Source organism: Bipolaris oryzae (assembly GCF_000523455.1).
Source record: "Bipolaris oryzae ATCC 44560 unplaced genomic scaffold scaffold_14, whole genome shotgun sequence".
Taxonomy (NCBI): domain Eukaryota; kingdom Fungi; phylum Ascomycota; class Dothideomycetes; order Pleosporales; family Pleosporaceae; genus Bipolaris; species Bipolaris oryzae.
In genome coordinates this window covers 140,066-158,643 of record NW_006911290.1, presented here as the reverse complement: position 1 = coordinate 158,643, position 18,578 = coordinate 140,066, and the positions used below count along the sequence as shown (strand labels likewise).

At 48.8% G+C, this 18,578-nt stretch overlaps 8 protein-coding genes across 8 annotated transcripts; 4 read left to right on the top strand and 4 right to left on the bottom strand.

The window, feature by feature from the left end:
• Positions 1-1,534: 1,534 nt before the first annotated feature.
• COCMIDRAFT_49315 (uncharacterized protein) lies at positions 1,535-2,332 on the top strand (the record flags this gene model as incomplete). Its single annotated transcript, XM_007685898.2, has 1 exon — positions 1,535-2,332. A coding segment is annotated over one exon (798 nt), but the record flags the coding sequence as incomplete, so codon positions are not given.
• A 332-nt stretch (positions 2,333-2,664) lies between these two features.
• Positions 2,665-3,429, bottom strand: COCMIDRAFT_1849 (uncharacterized protein; the record flags this gene model as incomplete). Its single annotated transcript, XM_007685859.1, has 1 exon — positions 2,665-3,429. The coding sequence occupies one exon, from the start codon at positions 3,427-3,429 to the stop codon at positions 2,665-2,667; it is 765 nt and encodes a 254-aa protein (XP_007684049.1).
• A 744-nt stretch (positions 3,430-4,173) lies between these two features.
• COCMIDRAFT_22970 (uncharacterized protein) lies at positions 4,174-4,828 on the bottom strand (the record flags this gene model as incomplete). The annotated part of the gene is made up of 2 exons (XM_007685872.1): positions 4,174-4,242; positions 4,559-4,828. The coding sequence occupies 2 exons, from the start codon at positions 4,826-4,828 to the stop codon at positions 4,174-4,176; spliced, it is 339 nt and encodes a 112-aa protein (XP_007684062.1).
• A 614-nt stretch (positions 4,829-5,442) lies between these two features.
• On the bottom strand, positions 5,443-7,536 carry COCMIDRAFT_84723 (uncharacterized protein; the record flags this gene model as incomplete). The annotated part of the gene is made up of 1 exon (XM_007685933.1): positions 5,443-7,536. One exon carries the CDS (start codon positions 7,534-7,536, stop codon positions 5,443-5,445), a length of 2,094 nt encoding a protein of 697 aa, XP_007684123.1.
• A 93-nt stretch (positions 7,537-7,629) lies between these two features.
• COCMIDRAFT_84672 (uncharacterized protein) lies at positions 7,630-8,621 on the top strand (the record flags this gene model as incomplete). The annotated part of the gene is made up of 3 exons (XM_007685932.1): positions 7,630-7,672; positions 8,187-8,402; positions 8,464-8,621. The coding sequence occupies 3 exons, from the start codon at positions 7,630-7,632 to the stop codon at positions 8,619-8,621; spliced, it is 417 nt and encodes a 138-aa protein (XP_007684122.1).
• Positions 8,622-8,992: 371 nt separating this feature from the next.
• Positions 8,993-11,087, bottom strand: COCMIDRAFT_33233 (uncharacterized protein; the record flags this gene model as incomplete). The annotated part of the gene is made up of 6 exons (XM_007685891.1): positions 8,993-9,764; positions 9,817-9,961; positions 10,010-10,124; positions 10,172-10,663; positions 10,712-10,863; positions 10,922-11,087. The coding sequence occupies 6 exons, from the start codon at positions 11,085-11,087 to the stop codon at positions 8,993-8,995; spliced, it is 1,842 nt and encodes a 613-aa protein (XP_007684081.1).
• Positions 11,088-12,327: 1,240 nt separating this feature from the next.
• COCMIDRAFT_84824 (uncharacterized protein) lies at positions 12,328-13,986 on the top strand (the record flags this gene model as incomplete). Its single annotated transcript, XM_007685931.1, has 3 exons — positions 12,328-13,167; positions 13,219-13,607; positions 13,662-13,986. The coding sequence occupies 3 exons, from the start codon at positions 12,328-12,330 to the stop codon at positions 13,984-13,986; spliced, it is 1,554 nt and encodes a 517-aa protein (XP_007684121.1).
• Positions 13,987-16,140: 2,154 nt separating this feature from the next.
• Positions 16,141-16,960, top strand: COCMIDRAFT_84685 (uncharacterized protein; the record flags this gene model as incomplete). The annotated part of the gene is made up of 3 exons (XM_007685930.1): positions 16,141-16,303; positions 16,368-16,586; positions 16,845-16,960. 3 exons carry the CDS (start codon positions 16,141-16,143, stop codon positions 16,958-16,960), a joined length of 498 nt encoding a protein of 165 aa, XP_007684120.1.
• Between the last annotated feature and the right edge of the window lie 1,618 nt (positions 16,961-18,578).

Sequence of the window (18,578 nt, the reverse complement as noted above, 5' to 3'; positions counted from 1 at the left end):
CAATCATGGCAGGTTATTTAGCTTGATTCCCTAGCATTCTAACATCATTTACTCTTATGTTATGAGAGACACGCATCCACCAAATTTGTAGTAATTAGCCGAGAGAGTATTTGAGGGGTTGTTTGTATCTTGAGATAAGAATCTGCAATAGTACTCTTGTTTGAATGGTAGCTTGTCGTCCCCCAACTTTCCGGGACGCTCGAAACAACACTTACTGCGTATAGCTGTCTACTAACAGCAAAGCACCCCGTGCCATACCTTAGCCTCAACGTATGACATATTGCAATCGATACAATGCCGAAGAGAATCATGTAAATTGTCTACACATTCGGTTTGCTGCGTAAAGCCACACGTGATAACATCATTTGATGTACATTTTCGGCAAAACATACACTGTCCGGCATCATTCCTGCGGCCAGCCATGCTCCCATGTTCTGCATTACACATTCATTTTCACTACAGGACTACCGGAAGCTCACATCTATTCTTTCAAGTGAAGGAAATCGAGCAAACCAGCAATTATTTATCACACAATGTTTGTTCTGCGGCGACTAGGGGATTCTGGAACAAAACTACGAATTCTTTTGCTTGCTCCTGCACTGTATAAAACCCTGCAGTTCCCACCTAAAACTTAACACATCGCTACACCGGTCAGGCGAAGGATCCATCTCCCCAGGCGAATTCGAGTTGTTTCTCATAACAAGATAAATATGGTCCTTCCAACACCGACTGCACCGAGTAGTGATTTCACCAAACAAGTTCTCTCGTTTCCTTGAATTACAGGGAATTTCCACTGTCAGCCCAACTTTGAATCACTCGAACCGCTATTATGGATTTCCAAGGTCTACCCGATGAGGTAAAAGTCGCGATCTGTCAGTACCTTGTATCCAGTGCTGGCATTTCCTCGTCATGGAAGCTACGGGGAGTTTGCAGTACGTTTGTTCCGAATCGCCCTTGAACATGGCTGATTATTATAGAGCTCTTTCGGGAAGAGATTGAGCGAGAGATTCTTCAAAATCAGCCACAAAGTGCATTCTTCAGTGCTGCTCACTCACTTCCGGACGAGGAAGATCAACCCTTGATTTCTTCGCAGACTCCAGGAAGTTATACTCTAATTCTCCATCTCACGCCGCGCTTTCTACAGGCCAAGGTTGCGAACTCCGGAAGCTTCGATCCCTCCCTACCTAATGCTATCATGCATATGTTTAACTACATGGCACAGCCGCTAGACTCTACAGATCGATATGGCCTTCCTCGGTCGAACAATACATACGAATCGAAAGAGATCGTTGCCCAGATCTGTCAGAGCATTTGTTGTATGCTCGGAAATGATACTGTCCTGAACGCTCTCTTCATAGATGTGTCTACATCGAACCTTATCAAACGACCAAACGAGTCATGGCTCAGGGTACTCAATGGGAGCTTCGACATTCACTTCAAAATTACAGCTGCTATTGCCGTTGATTGCGCCAGTCGTGTGCGTTCGCTGGTTCAGGAGCTGCTTCCTGATTCGTTGAAGCACGAAGTTTTTGGAAGCCCCCTGCTCAATGCGATCAAGCTCGGGAACCTCCGAATACTCAAGAAACTGATCAAATACCTCCAGAGTTCTCAAATCACAGAAGCGCATCGGGATACTTTGTTCAACAATCCATTGGCAAACTTTTGTATTTATAAAGCAATTGGAAAATCGATTACGTACAGTAGAGACGATATGTTTCTCATGGTCACAAAGCTGATACGCCGCAAATTTGGTGGACTTAAGCCCAGAGATTTTGACGCCTTTGTCCGTCTGGTAGTCAAAACCTCCAATGTCAGAATGCTCAGATATCTCTTCCGCATTCCAACTTCACCGGCGTGGGTATTGACCCAGAACACTATGTGTGCGATTTGCAACTCCGCGGAGTATGATCTAATTTACTTCGTATTTCGCAAAGCTGACTGTGCCAACGCACATAGAACTTCACGACGGCATCCCTTGCACATCGCTGTTCGGGCCGGACTCGAAGCCACGCGAGCGGTTTACGACACTGGCAAGTACGATGTTAACGAAAGCGTGAGCTGGCCATACAAAGGCTACTGGGATGAACCTGTGACAGCGCTGGATGTAGCAATCTTTCGCCACGACCATGCAATAGTAAAGTGGCTCTTAGATCATGGGGCCAATTATCGGAGGAGATTCCCTTCGTTTTATATGTCCTGCAGGATATTTAATTATATACGAGATCGAGCTATCGTGGACGACCCAAGAATGGTGGACTTGCCGTCTTATGGGCAGTATTCGGATATGTGTCGAGAGGCGCGGGATAGTTTTGTATTTGGCCTAGGTCAATAGTTGCTTAGATGAACTGCGCAATGTCTTCAAATTCTTCGAGATGATGACTCAACTGGGAAAGGCGGAAAGGGCAATGGCAATTTCCCAGTAATGGTCAGAAGGCATGAATAGTCATCTTGTCACTCTTCCCAGCAGCATTATGACCGTTTCACAGAAAGGAGAGTTTGATGTATGCAACCTTGGCTGTTATAATATCAATGCCGTTACTTCTTAGTCACTTCTCGTCTCAACAACATAATTCAGATTCCAAAACTATTAAGAAGAACAAAAAACACGATATCTATTTTGCGTGAACTGAAATAAATCTAGATCTATCGCCCCTCTACTCCAAATCACCAGAGACCGCAAAGAGAATTCTTCTCGTTCCATCGGCAAGAGAAGCAGTACTTTGAGTAAGCAATACGCCTATTCTCCTTAATCGCCTTCGTGACCTTTGGGTTTTCCTTTAGAAACTTTCCATACTCAAACATGCCTGCATTGGATCTACCTGTACGACGCAGATATTCCAGTCGCGCAGCCAACGCCTCAAGCATGTCATCCTGGCCTTGCCTGGCAAAGCGCTCGATTATCTCGCCCTCCTTAAGCGTAGGAATACGCACGTGAATGTGGCTCTTGTATTGGGTTACGAGGTGTTCAACATACTTTTCCATACCTAGGTACTGTGCCGCATGACGCATGTGAATGGTTGCAATAGCCTCATCATCTTTGGATGCATGAGTAAGCTCAATTTGCAAACGCCCATTGGAGATGCTAATGATAGTGTTGACCCATTCCATGAGCTTAGCAACAGCGTTTTCATCGAGTGATTCCTCGGTGATCTTGATGAATTCTGCATCGGGATCTGCCGTCAAGTATTTGCGAAATGTGGAAGAGACAACAACCAAGGCTAATTTGGGCACCGTAGCGATGGAATTTTCGCCATGACCATTGAAGATATTGACTGCGCCGGCTGAGAGAAGCTCTTCACGGGACGAAGATGAGTAGCTGCGGATGTCGTGTCCGTCAGGCATTTGATCCATGTTGGTAATGGTATTCTGAATCTGCATGTAAGTCTTGGAGGTGTCAATGCCAAGTGCTTTGGTAATAGTGGGAAACATTGTGCTTGGTTTGGATGGTAGTTTCGTTTTTTTGTAGCAAAGGTGTTGCTGAAATGTGATGAATCGGGATGCTGTTTGAATGCAAAGTGTGTTTGGGTTGATGAGAAAAATCTGAAAGTGAACTCTTCCATAAATACTTTGAGGATAATGTCGATGTGAGTTTCTGGTGTTCATGTACAGCTCGCTTGCTTGTAAACAGTATATAGACATTTCTTTCATGAAGATGAAATCCAACCGCTCTATGCATGTACATTGTTTCGAAACGTGAGCGTCCGACACTCTGGCGTTGTTTGTGGTGAATAAGGGCGAGTCGAACCCTTTCAACTGGTGCAAAGTGTTTCATACGCTGTGCTGATACCAAAAGATTGTTGGTCCTCACATCTTAAGCAACTGTGTACCTTGAACATCTTGTGACATAGTGGATCAGCAGTATTTGCTCTTCATAATTGAAACCTAACATCATTGCGTAGAGCGGTGGCTGCTAGTAAGACAGGTGACATCAACCAGTGACTGTCGCTTGCTCGTGACACTGGAGAGATATTCAGTCTTCACTCTGTATTACCATACCTATTTAGTAATATTACTGGTAGAGTTCTAAGCCCTTTGTGAGTACTGATCTGTCGAGACCGTTGTATCCCTAGGAACTCCGAATGGCTACAACACAAATATACCTTGCTTCTTGCTTAATGTACAATATTAAACTTTCTTTTAGTTTCAGTGGTGCAACATTCTCCGACCCCAAAATTAGGGCGAACGTCCTTGAGCCGACGCCTCGGCCTCACCCACACTGACCGTAGTAGAAGGGGCAGCCCACTATATAATACATTCCCACGTCATTTGCAATTTCTCAGCTTAACCTCGTTTCGCCACCAATGACTCTAGATATCTAAAAGCAACTATTAGTATCCATCAGGAGACCTCCATGTGAGAAAGACTCTCAGAATATACGTACCTCGAAAGAAACCACCCAAACATACAGGTAGTTTTGCAGCAACCGCCCCGGCCCCATGCCTACCATCCGTCTATCGACAACACTGATACTACAACTTATTAGCCAACATCCTGCAATCCCACATTTCCCCGTCATTCATCCCCAGTACCAAAAAAGCGAAATCAAGACGAAACTCACATAAGTAATACAAAGCCCATTCTTGCTGTCACAAGTAAAGTAATCCACATGCGGCATCGTTCCGGGAGTCTTGCACTGGAAGAAATTGAAGAACCGCGGATAATTATTCAAATCCCTGCATTGGTTGCAGTTCGGCGTGCCGTCACTGGGTAGATTGTAATAGTACATTGGTCTGGATCGGCCACAGTACGGGTTTCTGGATGGCGAGTTGGGCACTTGTGCGAATGCGAGGGATGCTGACATGAGGAGGGCGGCGAGGACGGACTTCATGGTTATGGATGGGGTAGAGGGTTTGAGCAATTGATTTGATTGCGGCTGGGAAGTTTTCTTACTTATATGATTTTACGTACACCACTCATGGGGTTAGATAAAGAATGGTGTATTTAACATAATAAGACCGGTCCCTGAACCGAAATACGATGTCTAGCGCCTGGGCATCACCTAAATTATTCTGGGCGAAGGTTGAGGAGACACCGGGAAAGTAGCGCGGGAAATGATCTCTGGCCTAAGGCGAAGGAAGACGTCAGTGGTGGATGTTGGTTTCCCCGTTGTGACATTCACCCCAGACCTAAGTCGAGGCGCTATCACAACCCTAAGTCTCAGCATGCACAAGCATAGAACTAAGACCAAAAACTTTAGGTAGAGTGAAATTGAAACAGTAAAACTAGCTCATGGTCGACATCGCTGGCATCAACCTGTAAAATCAATAAAAAAAAAGTGCCAAAGATAACGTGGTTCCCAAGAATACTTACTCCCTGATATTACAAAGTAGTAGTGGTAGTACCTCGCCCGTCGCTATGCATGGTTCCCAAGTCCAACCTATCCGAATAATATCTAAAATCTAAGTCCTTTAACAAACGCCATTACCCATTTAGGACCTAAAATTACAATCTCAATCTCCCTTCCTCAGACCTCCCACCAAACAGACTCAGAAACCCGTTTGCACGATCACTCTCACCTCTCTCTGCCTGTCTTCGACTGCGTCCGGCGTCAACTTCGTCTTCGCCACCAAGCCACTTGGGCCGGGTGAAGGAAAAGTCATTAGTTTCGAATGTGTTCTTGACCCTGGAGGCAAAATTCTCGAAAAAGTTTCCTTCACCTTCATCGTCTTCTAGCAAGGGTCGCCTTTGCTCAGATCGGATTCCTGAAGATCGCGTGATACTGCTTGAACCATTGGTAGCTACCGCGGAAGCAGTACGACTTGATGATGCGGGTGTTGGACTGTCTGTGTAACGCTCATTTGGCGGCAATGTTGTGCGTTGAGAGAGACCCAAGACATTTCCGCTGGCGCCCTGGACTTCACGTGCGATCAACGCGCGGCCTTCACGCCAAGAACCAGTGCCTGCGTGAGCACCTGCTGCTCCGTCTTCTTCATCGTCCAAAAGATCACCAAAGCCGCAGATGTTCTTCACTTTGCCATAGAGACCAAACGCTGTTGCAAAGACCGGGACGAGGATAAAAATAGGAAAGAAAGCGCTGAAACCTTCACCGAGCGGAGTCAAGACGATGAGGCGACCGAGGAATTTGTAGAACATGGTGCCCTTCCAGATATTCTTGTCCGTCATCGTCAAGAAGTTGTAGCTCAGAGGAACGGTCAACTTCGCAACCTGGAGACCATACCATGTCGCACTTTCCTGGTAGGTATTGCGTCGTACAAGCGCTCTGTTGCCCCAAATCTTGACCTCAGTGAGACTGTAGAAGGCGCAAATACACATGTAGCATAGCCAAGCGGCAGCAATAACCTGGCTGTTGAAACCAACAGATGAGCGACCGCTATCATGACGATGGACGACTGTCCAACCGATAATGGAAAGTTTGGGGCCACCAAAATCCTGAGCTTCGCGAACGCATTCTGACCAGACAATGGAGATGGAGGCTAGAATTGTCGTAGCCCATGATATGTATGTCAATGCAGGAATGATATGGACGTGGAGGTGGTACCGCGTGAAGGGAGTGAGGAGCGTAAAGCGTTCAAACAGGCCTGTATGAGACAATCTGGCTGCACCCTTGAATTCGAGATGTTTGCTGGCCTTGGAGTCGAGGATAGCTTGTGTGCGGACGGCTTTCCGTACAATGTGATCCCATTCGTTCTCAAAGCGGCATTTCGCGTGTCGCGCGCGCTTCAGTTTCCTCGTCAGCTCTGCAAGATATCGCTCCGTGATGACTGGTGGAATCGTTGTCGTATTTCCACGTCCAAGGACACCCGCCCGGCTTTCTGGTAGACTACTTCTCTCCGCTATCTCGTCAATCCATTCTTGAAATTCCTTTGGAATACCATTCTTCCTCTGTTTGAGTTGTACAACCTGGAATTCGTACTGGTCCAGCTTCTCCAACGCCTCGGTCAGTCTTTCATGGACTTTGGGTGCCTGGCCCTGTATTCTCTTTAATCGTTCGCTAACGCTCGCGTACCGAAACAAACTCCGCGGGAACGCGACAAGCCCGTGGCCCATGAGGTAGATGCCTAGAATAAGACCCCAAGTATAGGCAAGCGCCATAACCAAACTCTTGAATGTGTCGGCCTCGAAGCCGTTCCACCATATCAGGTAGACGGAGCCGACGACGCTGCATGCCAGCAGGATGAGCCAGTATCGTCCGTTGCTTCGAAGCGCATACTGCAGCCTGGCTTTGGGCTCCCTGTATCCGCTGTCGCAATATTCGCCGAGCATAGGCAGTATAGCCCATGTGAGGGCGAATGTGAGCCAGTAGATGACGCGCCATGTCTTGTACACAACCGTGTCATTTAGCCATATCCCCCTTGCGCCGTCAGTTGTATCGAGTCCGGCGCTGCTTGCAAGATCGATGGGAAGCAGGACAACGATGCTGGCTGGAAGAGCTATCGCTAGGAATACGGGTAAGACGACGTATGCGGGAGTGGTGCGAAGTGGGAGATAGTAGCGTAGTAGCAGGAGGACAAGACCGCATATGGAGAGTAGTGAAAGGATGAAGAAGGCAATAGAGCCAGACGCTGAAGACGTCATGGTAGCGCGCGGTCGCAAGTACGCATAAGAGAGGCGATGATGGGTGTGTGTGGTGGTTAAGGGAGATTGTTGGGTTGGTGCCTGAATGCCTGGATGGCGAAAGATGGTTCGACGGTTGTTACGGGCAGGAGCAAGCGTACTAGGAAGCTTCGGAATGCTCAATCTCGCGTCGGAATGCGGAAATTGCGAAACCCGGTGCACCTCTTACTACTGTTTTTCCATCTATCCCAAGCAAGACGGTACTACCCATTCTACTGCTTATTCTTTCCTTGGTCAAACGTCCAAAAGCTCCAAGTCCCTTAGTCAGGCCTTGGCCCTTTGTCCGCGTAGCCTCAGCCCTATGCGCCATGACGACGGCAATGGCTAGGCGCACGGGCCTCTGCTATCTGCTTTGGTAATCAATCGCCGGTCCATCTCCGACGCTAATTGGCGGCGAATCTGGACGAGCGATTGCATCATCCACTGTCAAGCTGTCTATTCGGCGGGGGCGCATCACTAATCCACTTGGACGTACATAGCACATCTACACTTCAAACAGATCCATTGCACATACCCTTCCTCTTGCCAATCTCCACAACGCCTCTGGCTACTTGAGTACGTCTTCCTTCTACACAAACTTCATCATACAAACCACTTATACACATAACCAGACCCTACAACCGCCAAAATTTCGTTCCTGCGCCACTTCTTCACGCGCGCCCCCTCACCCACAACCATGTCTGCCACAAAGACCAAGGTCCAGTCCATCATCGACGAGAACCCCGTCGCCGTCTTCTCAAAGTCCTACTGCCCATACTGTAACCAGGCCAAGCAGCTGCTGAGCGCCAGCGGCGCAAAGTTCTACGCCATCGAGCTCGACCAAGTCGGTACGTACATATACCCTTTTTTATTGATACAACAGAACGACAACTAACCCTGTTTCCACAGATGACGGCTCAGCAATCCAGTCTGTGCTCGCCGACATCACTGGTCAGAGGACCGTTCCCAACATCTTCATCGCCCAGCAGCACATTGGTGGAAATAGCGATTTGCAGGCCAAGAAGGGCGAGCTCAACACCCTGCTCAAGGATGCTGGTGCCCTATAAGTGTCCTGCAGTCCCACAAAGTAACATGATTCCTGTACTTAGTCTCGCAACACTCGGCGGGCAATAAAATTCATTATCAACTGCACTTGCCCAACATCTTGCCATGTGAGCACTTCATTAACGCCAAAGTAATGCATTTGAAAATAAACTTGCCCGTGGTAAATCTAACAGGGGTTATCTTGTGGTCATGCTCATGAACCAAACACTAGCCCACCGAGTTTGGGTACAGCTTCCAACCAAAACCTCGAGGGATTCGTCATACATTGCTCCTCTCCAAACTCTCTCTCTCTCTCGCACTCTACGTCATTACCCATACATGCTAATCATCATGTCATTTTCCGCGCTCAACAACACGGACGCAATTGGACCCTCTAAGTCTGCATTGCCTCGGTGAAGCTTTGGGCTGCCGTCGTCGCAAAGTATCGCACGTCCACATCATCATCTTGCTGTAGCTTCTCTAGGTTGGGCAAAATGCTCTTCGTGATGACGTCCGTTGCCTTTTGACATCCCTGACCCGGTGTTCCTGCCTTTTCAAGAGCAATCACCGTACCCTGTTCTGGAAGCTGTTTGAGTGTGTTGATCAGTTGACCATACGACTTGGCCACATTGAACCGGATGTTGGGAATGTCGTCATTGACAAGCTTGTCCATCATGGGGATAATGGATTGTTCAATAACGTCAAGGCTGAGGGCAGGTGCAAGAGTCGACACTGCAAAGCACGTCGTCATACGGTACAGGTAGTTGGGGTGTTGTCCCATGGCCATGACCTTGGGAACAATGGCGTCGTTGGCCCACTCTACGCCAAAAACCTCGGTGAGCTTCTTCAGATTCTGAGTCGATGCCTCACGGATCGAGAAGACAGTATCTCCAAGCCAGCTCATGCACAAACTGCTAAGCTTCTCGTCGAAGAACTGCACACCGAGTTGGGACGCAAGCAGGGGAACGTATTCGATGATAGCAAGACGCACGCGCCATTGCTTGTCTTCGGCAAGTTGTACGATGGCTGGAAGGAGAGACTGCGAGAGAAGCTCAATGCCGATGACGTTGTTGACAGATTCGAGCTTGGAGATGATGTTCAGTCGCACGTCGGGGAACTCGTCCTTGAGCATCTGCAGGAACATGGGGAGGAGATGTGAGATGGTCCTAGTCAGAGTCAGAACTGCAGCACGTGGTCACGCGTCAGTGCCCAACTTACTCCTCTTTTCCAAGAATAGGTGCCAGCCCACTAATCTGAGTGCCAAGCGCGGCGCGGACATGCTGCGATTGATCGGAGACCAGCTCCTCTATGCTGGGCATGACCTCGTGTAGGAGGGTCTCACGCTCAAGGAGTGCGCAGAATCCTACCATGTTCAGCCTTGGTCATACAATATCGCTTCGTGACAACCTACCTGGAATCTGACCAGCAATCGCGCTACGGACCTCCGCCTCAGTGTCCTTGAGGAGCTTAACGAATGCTGGCACAAGGTCTCGATTGACGACCTCCTCATCCACTGCTTTTGCGATCTAATATCGTTAGCGCATGCCTTTCCTGATTCCCATCTGAAACGCACCTTCTCGAATCGGTCTGCCACCATGTACCGCACCCTCCAGCTCTTGTCCTCGAACAAACTGCGCAGCGCAGTCAACAAAACCCCATGGCTCGACTGTTGCTCCTTGGGTACTGCTTCGGCTATGGCAATGAGGATGTCAACAGTCAACAGCCTAACACTGTCCTGGTCGTCTGCGGCAAGGTGCTGAAAAAGCGGGATCATCTCATCGATGACAATAGACGGCGGCATGGCCTTGATGAACTTGGCCAGGTTGTTCGCTGCCTGCCTTCGTACCATGGGAGTATCATCATGTACTAGCTGACCGTAGTGTTGCCTAAGGGCCTCTTGTGACGGGGGTGTGGCGCGGGAGTAGGGGGTCTGGTAGAGACCTGTGGCGGAGATTTTGGAGGTGAACCAATCGGCTTTCGATAGGCGCAGGACAAGAGGAATGAAGTTTTCTTCAATCTGCTGCTGCGAGAGCTCCTCGCAGATCTTGTTAAGGGACTCGACAGCCTGTGCGCGTTAGCTGTACCCCAGGCTGTTAGAAACGAGTGCGCGCACCTTCTCCCGGACAAGGGGCTCCTCTATAGCTGCAAGGTTTTCGAGTGGTGAGAGAAGCACATGTGCGTGTTCTGGGCCTCCCACATATTCGACAAACTTTCCCAGCTCCTCGCTCAATGCTGTGAGAACCTCGTCTTCGTCTTCAACGGACTCTACGGGCACGTGTTAGTCACTTGCAGCGCATCCAGGGTCACTCAACGGGTTTCTCACCATCTAGAAATGGTATCAACTCCTCACGTGTTCGCTCAGCACCCAGAGCGAGTGCAATCGTGTTTAAGCGATGAATTGCATTCAGGCGGAGAATAACGTCGTCATGCTTGAGCTCATCGATGAGCACGGCGATGGGGTAAAGCTCGTCATTCTGATTTGCGTCCATATCGGGTGGGTGGATGTGTGTCTGAGGAGTGTAAGTTTGTGAGTGCGCGGTGGGAGTTGGGCGCGGGCGTGGTGTTGACGTACCTGGTGTTGGCGAGGAAGCGAAGAGGGGTGTCAGGGCATCTGGGCAGGCACTCGAGAGAGGAGGACCGAGCTTTTCAGCCACCACAGCCACAGCTCCAGTGTTCTGCGCAACGACCGTCGAGATACATTTTGCGGCCATGAATTTTCGAGCCAAAGCAGGTGTCATGGTCAGTTTACTATGTAGTTTCATGTCAAAGGTAGAATAGGCTGTTTTCTTGTTATGCCGTACGTAGTAGCGCAGACTCTGAATTTGACATTGCAGATTTGTGGCTCACACCGCCACGTTCATAAAGATGATTCACTATAAGTTAAACCAGAAGTGGCGAGCTGCCACAATGATAGCCACGTCCTATAGACTGAACTACCTCCAAGAGAAGACATTACGATATCGGCAATAGTGTGTTACAAAATTTGGAGTAATGGCACAACTACAATGTCTGTAAAATACCACCCCCACTTCTGCCAAGTGCTGTTGGTATCTTAGTCCGCTTTCTGCTGTTGGGAGTACAACTCTGATATTGCTACTCAGCTTGGTGTAATTTGGTCAAGCCCCTTTGGCCTCTTCCTATGCTGAACGGCTCAAGGGTATAATGTCGCCCCACCCTATCGCGTTCGTCGATATACATTGTACGCTATTCAACAATTGGGGAGAGGGCGGGGCAATGGAACAGACCACCATGTTCAAGATGTCAGAACCTACCGATACCTGAACCTTATTCACCTATCATGCAATTCTTCCATATAGCCATGGCCTTCACAGCCTTTGTCATAGAAATGATTGACGTTCCGTCTCACCAAGCTATTTCCAAAACAGGTTTAGCGTTGCTTCTAAATCTAGGGCACGAAAAGTACCCCTAGTTGACGAATCAACGCAGCTATTTTTCTATGCTCACTCAGGAAAAGGAGATGTCAGCCGAGTACCAGTTTGCACATTACAAGGAAAGAAGCAGTCAGCTGCCCAAGAAACCTAGTAAGGAGCTATGCTAGATGAGAAAGGTCACGATAGATCTTTCGCTAGCGTGCGGGGCCAATCGGAAATGACTAAAGATTGGTTGCAAGAACGGCCGTGAACCTTGATCAAAAACCAGTATTAGGTGACGCAGGGTGGGCTCTATCTCCAAGCCACCTCTATCTCTTCAGCGACTGGACATTTCGCAATGGACGACACACACAGTATTGATCATTCTGGAGAAGAGCCGCCCAAGCCCAACGCTACTGAATCTGACCCGTTACTTGTACAACAAGATGAAACTCCATCCGCCCCACGAGTGACCCAGCTGCCCAAACAGCTCACTACACGCCACGCATTTGCTGTCCTTGTTACTCTGCAAATAGGTTCAGGCATATTCGCGTCACCGGCACAAGTTGACAGCAACGTACCTTCTCCAGGTGCTGCTCTTCTGGTCTGGGTACTTGGCGGGCTGCTCTCATGGGCAGGAGCTGCATCTTTCGCAGAACTAGGTGCTGCTCTACCGCTCAATGGCGGCATGCAGGAATATTTGCGCCATGTTTATGGAGACACCGCGGCGTTCCTTATGGCTTGGGTGTATATCCTGGGCGTGAAGCCATCCTCTATGGCCATTCAAAGCATCGTTGTCGCCGAGTCTGTTGGTTCAGTTACAACCAGCTCAGACAGTTCGCCGGATACCGGATTACTCAAGCTTATTGCTGTCATTGTTTTTGTCGCGATGGTGTTGCTCAACTCCATCAACACCAAATTTACGATGAGATTGAGCGAATCCTTTACAGTCTTCAAGCTATCAACAGTCAGCTTGATAGTTCTCGGCGGATTGATTGCAGTTATTGCCCACTTGGTGAACTCCGAATCTCATCTTTCTGGTTCTAGCGACTGGTACTCAAAGAATTGGTTTCAACCAAGACCAACTACATCGGACGGTCAGATTATTGACTGGCTGTCTATGGGCACCTGGGATCGCTATGGTCATTATTGTGCAGCTATTTACGGTGGGTTGTGGGCGTATGACGGATGGGACAATGTAAGTCCGTACAAGCTGTACACCCGTTTGACTGGCTGACGACGCCTTTAGGCCAATATCGTGGCGAGCGAAATTCGTGACCCAGGCCGTGCCCTCCCAAAGGCAATCAAAGCTGCAATGATCGTAGTTCTTACTTCCTTTGAGTTGGTCAATATCGCATACTACATCCTCGTGCCTTGGGACAAGCTGAGCAGCAACAACGCAGTTGCAGTCGCCGCTGGAACGTCTCTTTTTGGAAAACCTGCTGGCATCATTATCACTCTCCTCGTTGCTGTTTCCTGTGCCGGATCGATCACCAGCAACGTGTTCTCAGTGGGCAGATTAACCATGGCTGCATCACAGCGCCATTACCTTCCGGCATTCTTCAGCCAAAGGGGTATGCCGCTGAAGCAAAGAGCTGACGGAGATGGCACTTCATTACCCAAATTCGATGCTCCAATGTAAGATTTCCTGGTGATTTATTCTACGCTAAGGTCTGCTAATATAAACCACAGATATGCCAACGCGTTGGCCCTTGTGGTAACACTAGTATACATACTGACAGGTAGTTTTCGGGAACTTCTAACGTTCGTTGGCATGGCTGAATGGGTTTTCTATGTCAGTACTGTGGTCGGACTCCTTATACTCCGCCGTCGAGAGCCACAACTTGAGCGACCTTACCGGCCAACTACCATTCTTCCGGTCACATTTGTGATTGTGGGTACCTTGGTTATCGTACGGTCTGCTATGTTTGCTCCGGCGCAGAGTGGAGTGTTGGTGGGACTGCTGGTAGCTGGTGCCCTGGTCAGTAGATTGCGGAGCAACCGAAGATCACAATGATCTGAGGGGGCTGAAATTTCTTCTGAGCGTCTGAATAGCCCCTTGCAAATAATACAGTAACAGCACAAAGCAATAACGCCTGTATAATCCCCAGCAGCAAGCCCCTAATTACTCAAAATAACCCAATCCAATCTGCATCATGTACGCGATGGTGAAGGTGCAATTAAACCTTAGGAGTCCAGGCCAGGAAAGCATACGATTGAGCTAAGCAAGGTCCTTGCATACGGTCCCAAGGCGCTAATCAAGTGAGAATCATCTCACCCGGCACTGCCATGCTTTTCCCCGCAATGTAATTTCAGGAAAGAGGTGGCTGTCAAAAGTTTCAGCCTATACGGAAGTAGCGGCTAGAAGTTCTTGCTAGCGTTATCACTGTTGACCCAACATTCTTTACTCAAAGCGAAGAAGCCCCAACTACACCTCAACGAGAATTGATATGTATGATGTAACTTCTGGGAATATATAAAAATACTCAGTATTATTTCTAGTATCCAGAAGACTCTTATAAAAAGAATAAAAGAGAGAAAGGAGGAGATCGAGTTTTGTAATGTTGGTACTGCTTACAGTAGTACCATAAATCCCCTGTCGGCAACGGCTTTTAGCCCTGTCGGCTGAAACTTTTGACAGCCGCCTCCAGGTCGCGATCGACATTGAGGTATCCTCGATTCCCATGCCAGCAGGGCTTGAAAGATGCTGTATACCCTGCATTGCTTTGATCTACTTACCAATCGATCACCTCAGAATGTACGCTGTCACATTCTTGCTGTCACCACGGCAGAGCCACACTAACCGGCTGTCCCGGCTGCAGATCACCCATTTACTGAGTGACATGTATATCGCCAATGCACGCAGTGATATCAATGCGGTGGCGGTGTGCAACGGCCATGTTTATCGACATCAAGAACAGTGAAAACATTATAGTACGTTTCCTGTATCTCAGGTCGCTCTTATCCGAGGTGCTACGGTCATTAGACCTTGGCGAGGCTCAGCAACTTACTGTGCTCATAGGCAAAAGGGTTGTGTTGTAGAGACGCTAAAATGATGATCAGGCTCTTTTCCGGATGACTCTATCCCCAACTTAATACAAAGAAATACCAGACCGTTCTAAACAATCTCAACGGTGAAGCTACACTCTTTAGAGCATAGCTCTTACTCGCTACCCCAGTCTGGGTTACCCCTTACTAGCGGCGTATAAACACAGTAGACTACGGAGCATGCGCTTGGCAACTGCACGCATAACGGTTCCTGACAGGGTTGCTCCCATACTACCCGGTCGTTTTGGGTGTTCTCAGATTGGTTCCTCAGTCGAGATCGCTTGGTCGCGTTCCCCGACCGTATCTGGTGCGACCAGCCGACGTGCAAAGTAACTTCGGGCTGCTGATGGCTGATTCGTGGGTGCAATCCCCCAATTCGATATTTCACTTTGCTGTCTCTTTAATGCCTGTCCGGCTTTAAACATTTCCCGGACCTTCTTCTCTCCGGTGCTGACAAGGCGCTACTGACGACAAGTGCTCGCAGAGATGGTTACATAGTCCACAAAGACAGCTCAAGCCTCGTGTCCGTGTTGCCCCAGAACAGGCTCAAGCAGTACAGTGTATCCCGAAAGCTGAATTTCGGGTGGGGATATACATGTTTCATGTCTAAAAGTTGTATGACACAAGGAGACACCAATGACTATTCTACAGCTGGATCAAGAGTCGAGAACTCCACAGCCCAGTAGGATACGCGACGATCATCGTCTCCTTACACGTGATATTGGGAGCTTACCAATAGCGTATTTGCGATCCCAACATCTCTGGGTTGTTCTGCGCAAGCTCTGGAGCAAGGAGACGCGCAAGGGTGGCCCTTGTGAAGTTGAAGCTGCGCCCGCCATGTTGCATCCAGACAACGTACGGTGCACATACAATGTTCCATGGACGAAAAAAAGACGTAATCAAAACTTGGAAAAGGCGGCCAGAGAGACCGCGTGGCCTGATCAGTGCACCGGAAAGGAACACGAGTACTCCAGATGATGAAAGGTATAAAAGGAGACCACAACCTGCACTACCAGTTGAACCATCACCACTATCAATCAACAACTCCAGCATCTTACCTTCGTTTTAATCACACTCGCTCAAGACCTTGTCTAAAAAACTTTAACTTTTCAAACAAACCAACATGCGTTATACTATCCTCGCCTTCGCTATCGGCGCCACTGCCGCTCCCCTCACCGGTTACTCTTCTGGAGCCTCTTCTGGAGTCTGCCCTCCTGGACTATACAGCAACGCTCAATGCTGTGCCACTGACGTCCTTGGTGCCGCTGCCTTGAACTGCAAAGCTCGTAAGTCTCTCTCCTCACTATCATCACCTGGCTTTAACCGCACGACACTAATTGATTATTCTAGCGTCCACCACTCCCACTAGCACGGATCAGCACATCAGCGGATGCGCGGCTACGGGTCAGCAAGCTAAATGCTGTGTGCTCCCAATTGCGGGCCAGGCTCTTCTTTGCCAGGATGTTACCCCCAGTGCTAACGGAGGCAACAATGGCGGTGCTAACGGAGGCAACAACGGTGGTGCTAATGGAGGCAACAATGGTGGTGATAATGGAGACAACGATGACGGTGACAACAACGACGATGGCGACAACAACGACGATGGAGACAACGACGATGGAGACAACAACGACGATGGCGACAACAACGATGATGGCGACAAGGACGGCGATGCTAATGGCGACAAGGACGGCGATGCTAATGGCGACAAGGACGGCGATGCTAATGGCGACAAGGACGGCGATGCTAATGGCGACAAGGACGGTGATGCTGATGGTGATAACAATGGCGATGCTGATGGTGACAAGGACGGCGACGATGCTGGAGACAACAACGGTGGTGCTTACGGAGCCGGTGCCCAAGCCAGCCAGACACCTACTTCCTATCCTGCTTCCCAGGCGACCCCCTGCCCTAGTTCCTCCCCTGCTGCTGTCCCTTACTAGATAGTAGATCAGGTGGATTGTGGAAAGCGGAGAGTATAGGCGGTGTGAATGTGGGAAGGATAATGTGTAGTTAGATAATTAGAACTGTACTGTAGCATTCGACAATTCCATCTGCAGAGATAGCATTCAACATCGATTTTCCTTGTTTTGCACTTTTCCGATTTGTGAGCTGACTTACGAATACGGCTATCCATCCGGATCCGTGATTGTGATCAACACTGAGTGACTGACTTTATTGGGAATTGGCACTGTGAAGCACACGACGCGTTGGGCACGGTAGTAAGATTCCAAAAGATCCGAGCAGATCCAAGCAGATCCAAGCAACTACCCATGTACATCTATTGAACTAGCACAATGTATCTGGAATGCATTCGCAAGTAACGCGATATGCTCTTCTAAATGCTTAATCAACATATTTAGCGCTGTAGTACTACGCAAGACAAACCTTCCCCAGTATATCTAGTACATTACCTTTCTAACCATGTAGTCCCAGCTAGTAAACTACGCGCCAGACGAATAAGGCAACACACTACTCTCCGCACTCTCCGTATACAGTCTCCGTATACAGTACTCACCGTAAAAGCCCCGGTCCAAGATCCTCGGCGCTGACTCATGGTCTGTTTCAAAAAGATTACCTCAGCGCATACGCAGCACCTCCCCCCCAACCAACGCAAATCATTCAGCCTTGCCACCAAAAAAAACACCAACCAAAATACCCCCAAGTCCCCCCTGACCCTTGGCCCTCCCCTATCGCGTATGAGTACTCGTACAAAACCCCTATCTCGTTTGCCCCTTCATCACCACCCAGAGAAAGAGAAAGAAGAAAAGGAGAAAAGGAGAAATTCGAATGCTACCAAAGCATCGTCTGATCCACCTCAACTCGACCCACGACTCGCAGTCTATCCACTGCGCCACACCAAGCATAGATAATCCCCAAAACGTCGACTTGCAGCGGCTGGCTCGGGAGTGAAAGGCACAGCAGATGCAAGTGGGTCCATCGCCCTTCCATCCACGCACACGTTCGCCTAGCGGTGCGGGCCGAAGGCAGGGTTGGCGCCTAGTTTTTGTAGCCCCGGTGCGTGAGTCTAGAATGCACTTAAAGGGGGGGAGGCGGCTGATGGCAGTGGGTTAGGTAAGGGAAATGTTGCCAAGTATTTTTTTCTTCTTCTCCTCTCTTCAAAAGGAAAAGGGGGGGGGGGGNGTTGCGGTTTTTTTGCGGGGTGATGAGGAAGAGGATATGACGATTTCCATATGTGTTTTGTGGGTGAGGAGGGGACGACGATTAACTTATTTACTCCAAAGGTAGGAGATTTAAAACCTACTGAAGATTGAAATTTGAAACGTTCGAAAATTGAAAATGGAAATTAGATTGAAATGTTGTGAGTAGCAGGATGGAGTTATCTGCATGGCACTGTAGGAACGTAAGAGCAGGCACAGTTGGAAATTGTGGCCCATGAAGGTCTGCGTTAGAAGGGGATGATGAATTCGGGGCGTGGTTCATTTGACCTGGCATCCTACCAAAGCAGTGATGATATAAGCATATATGGATTTCTAGTACATACTTACTCAAGATGCCTATTGATTCAGCTCAGCTAGTTTGGGCATCTGGCGCAGCCGG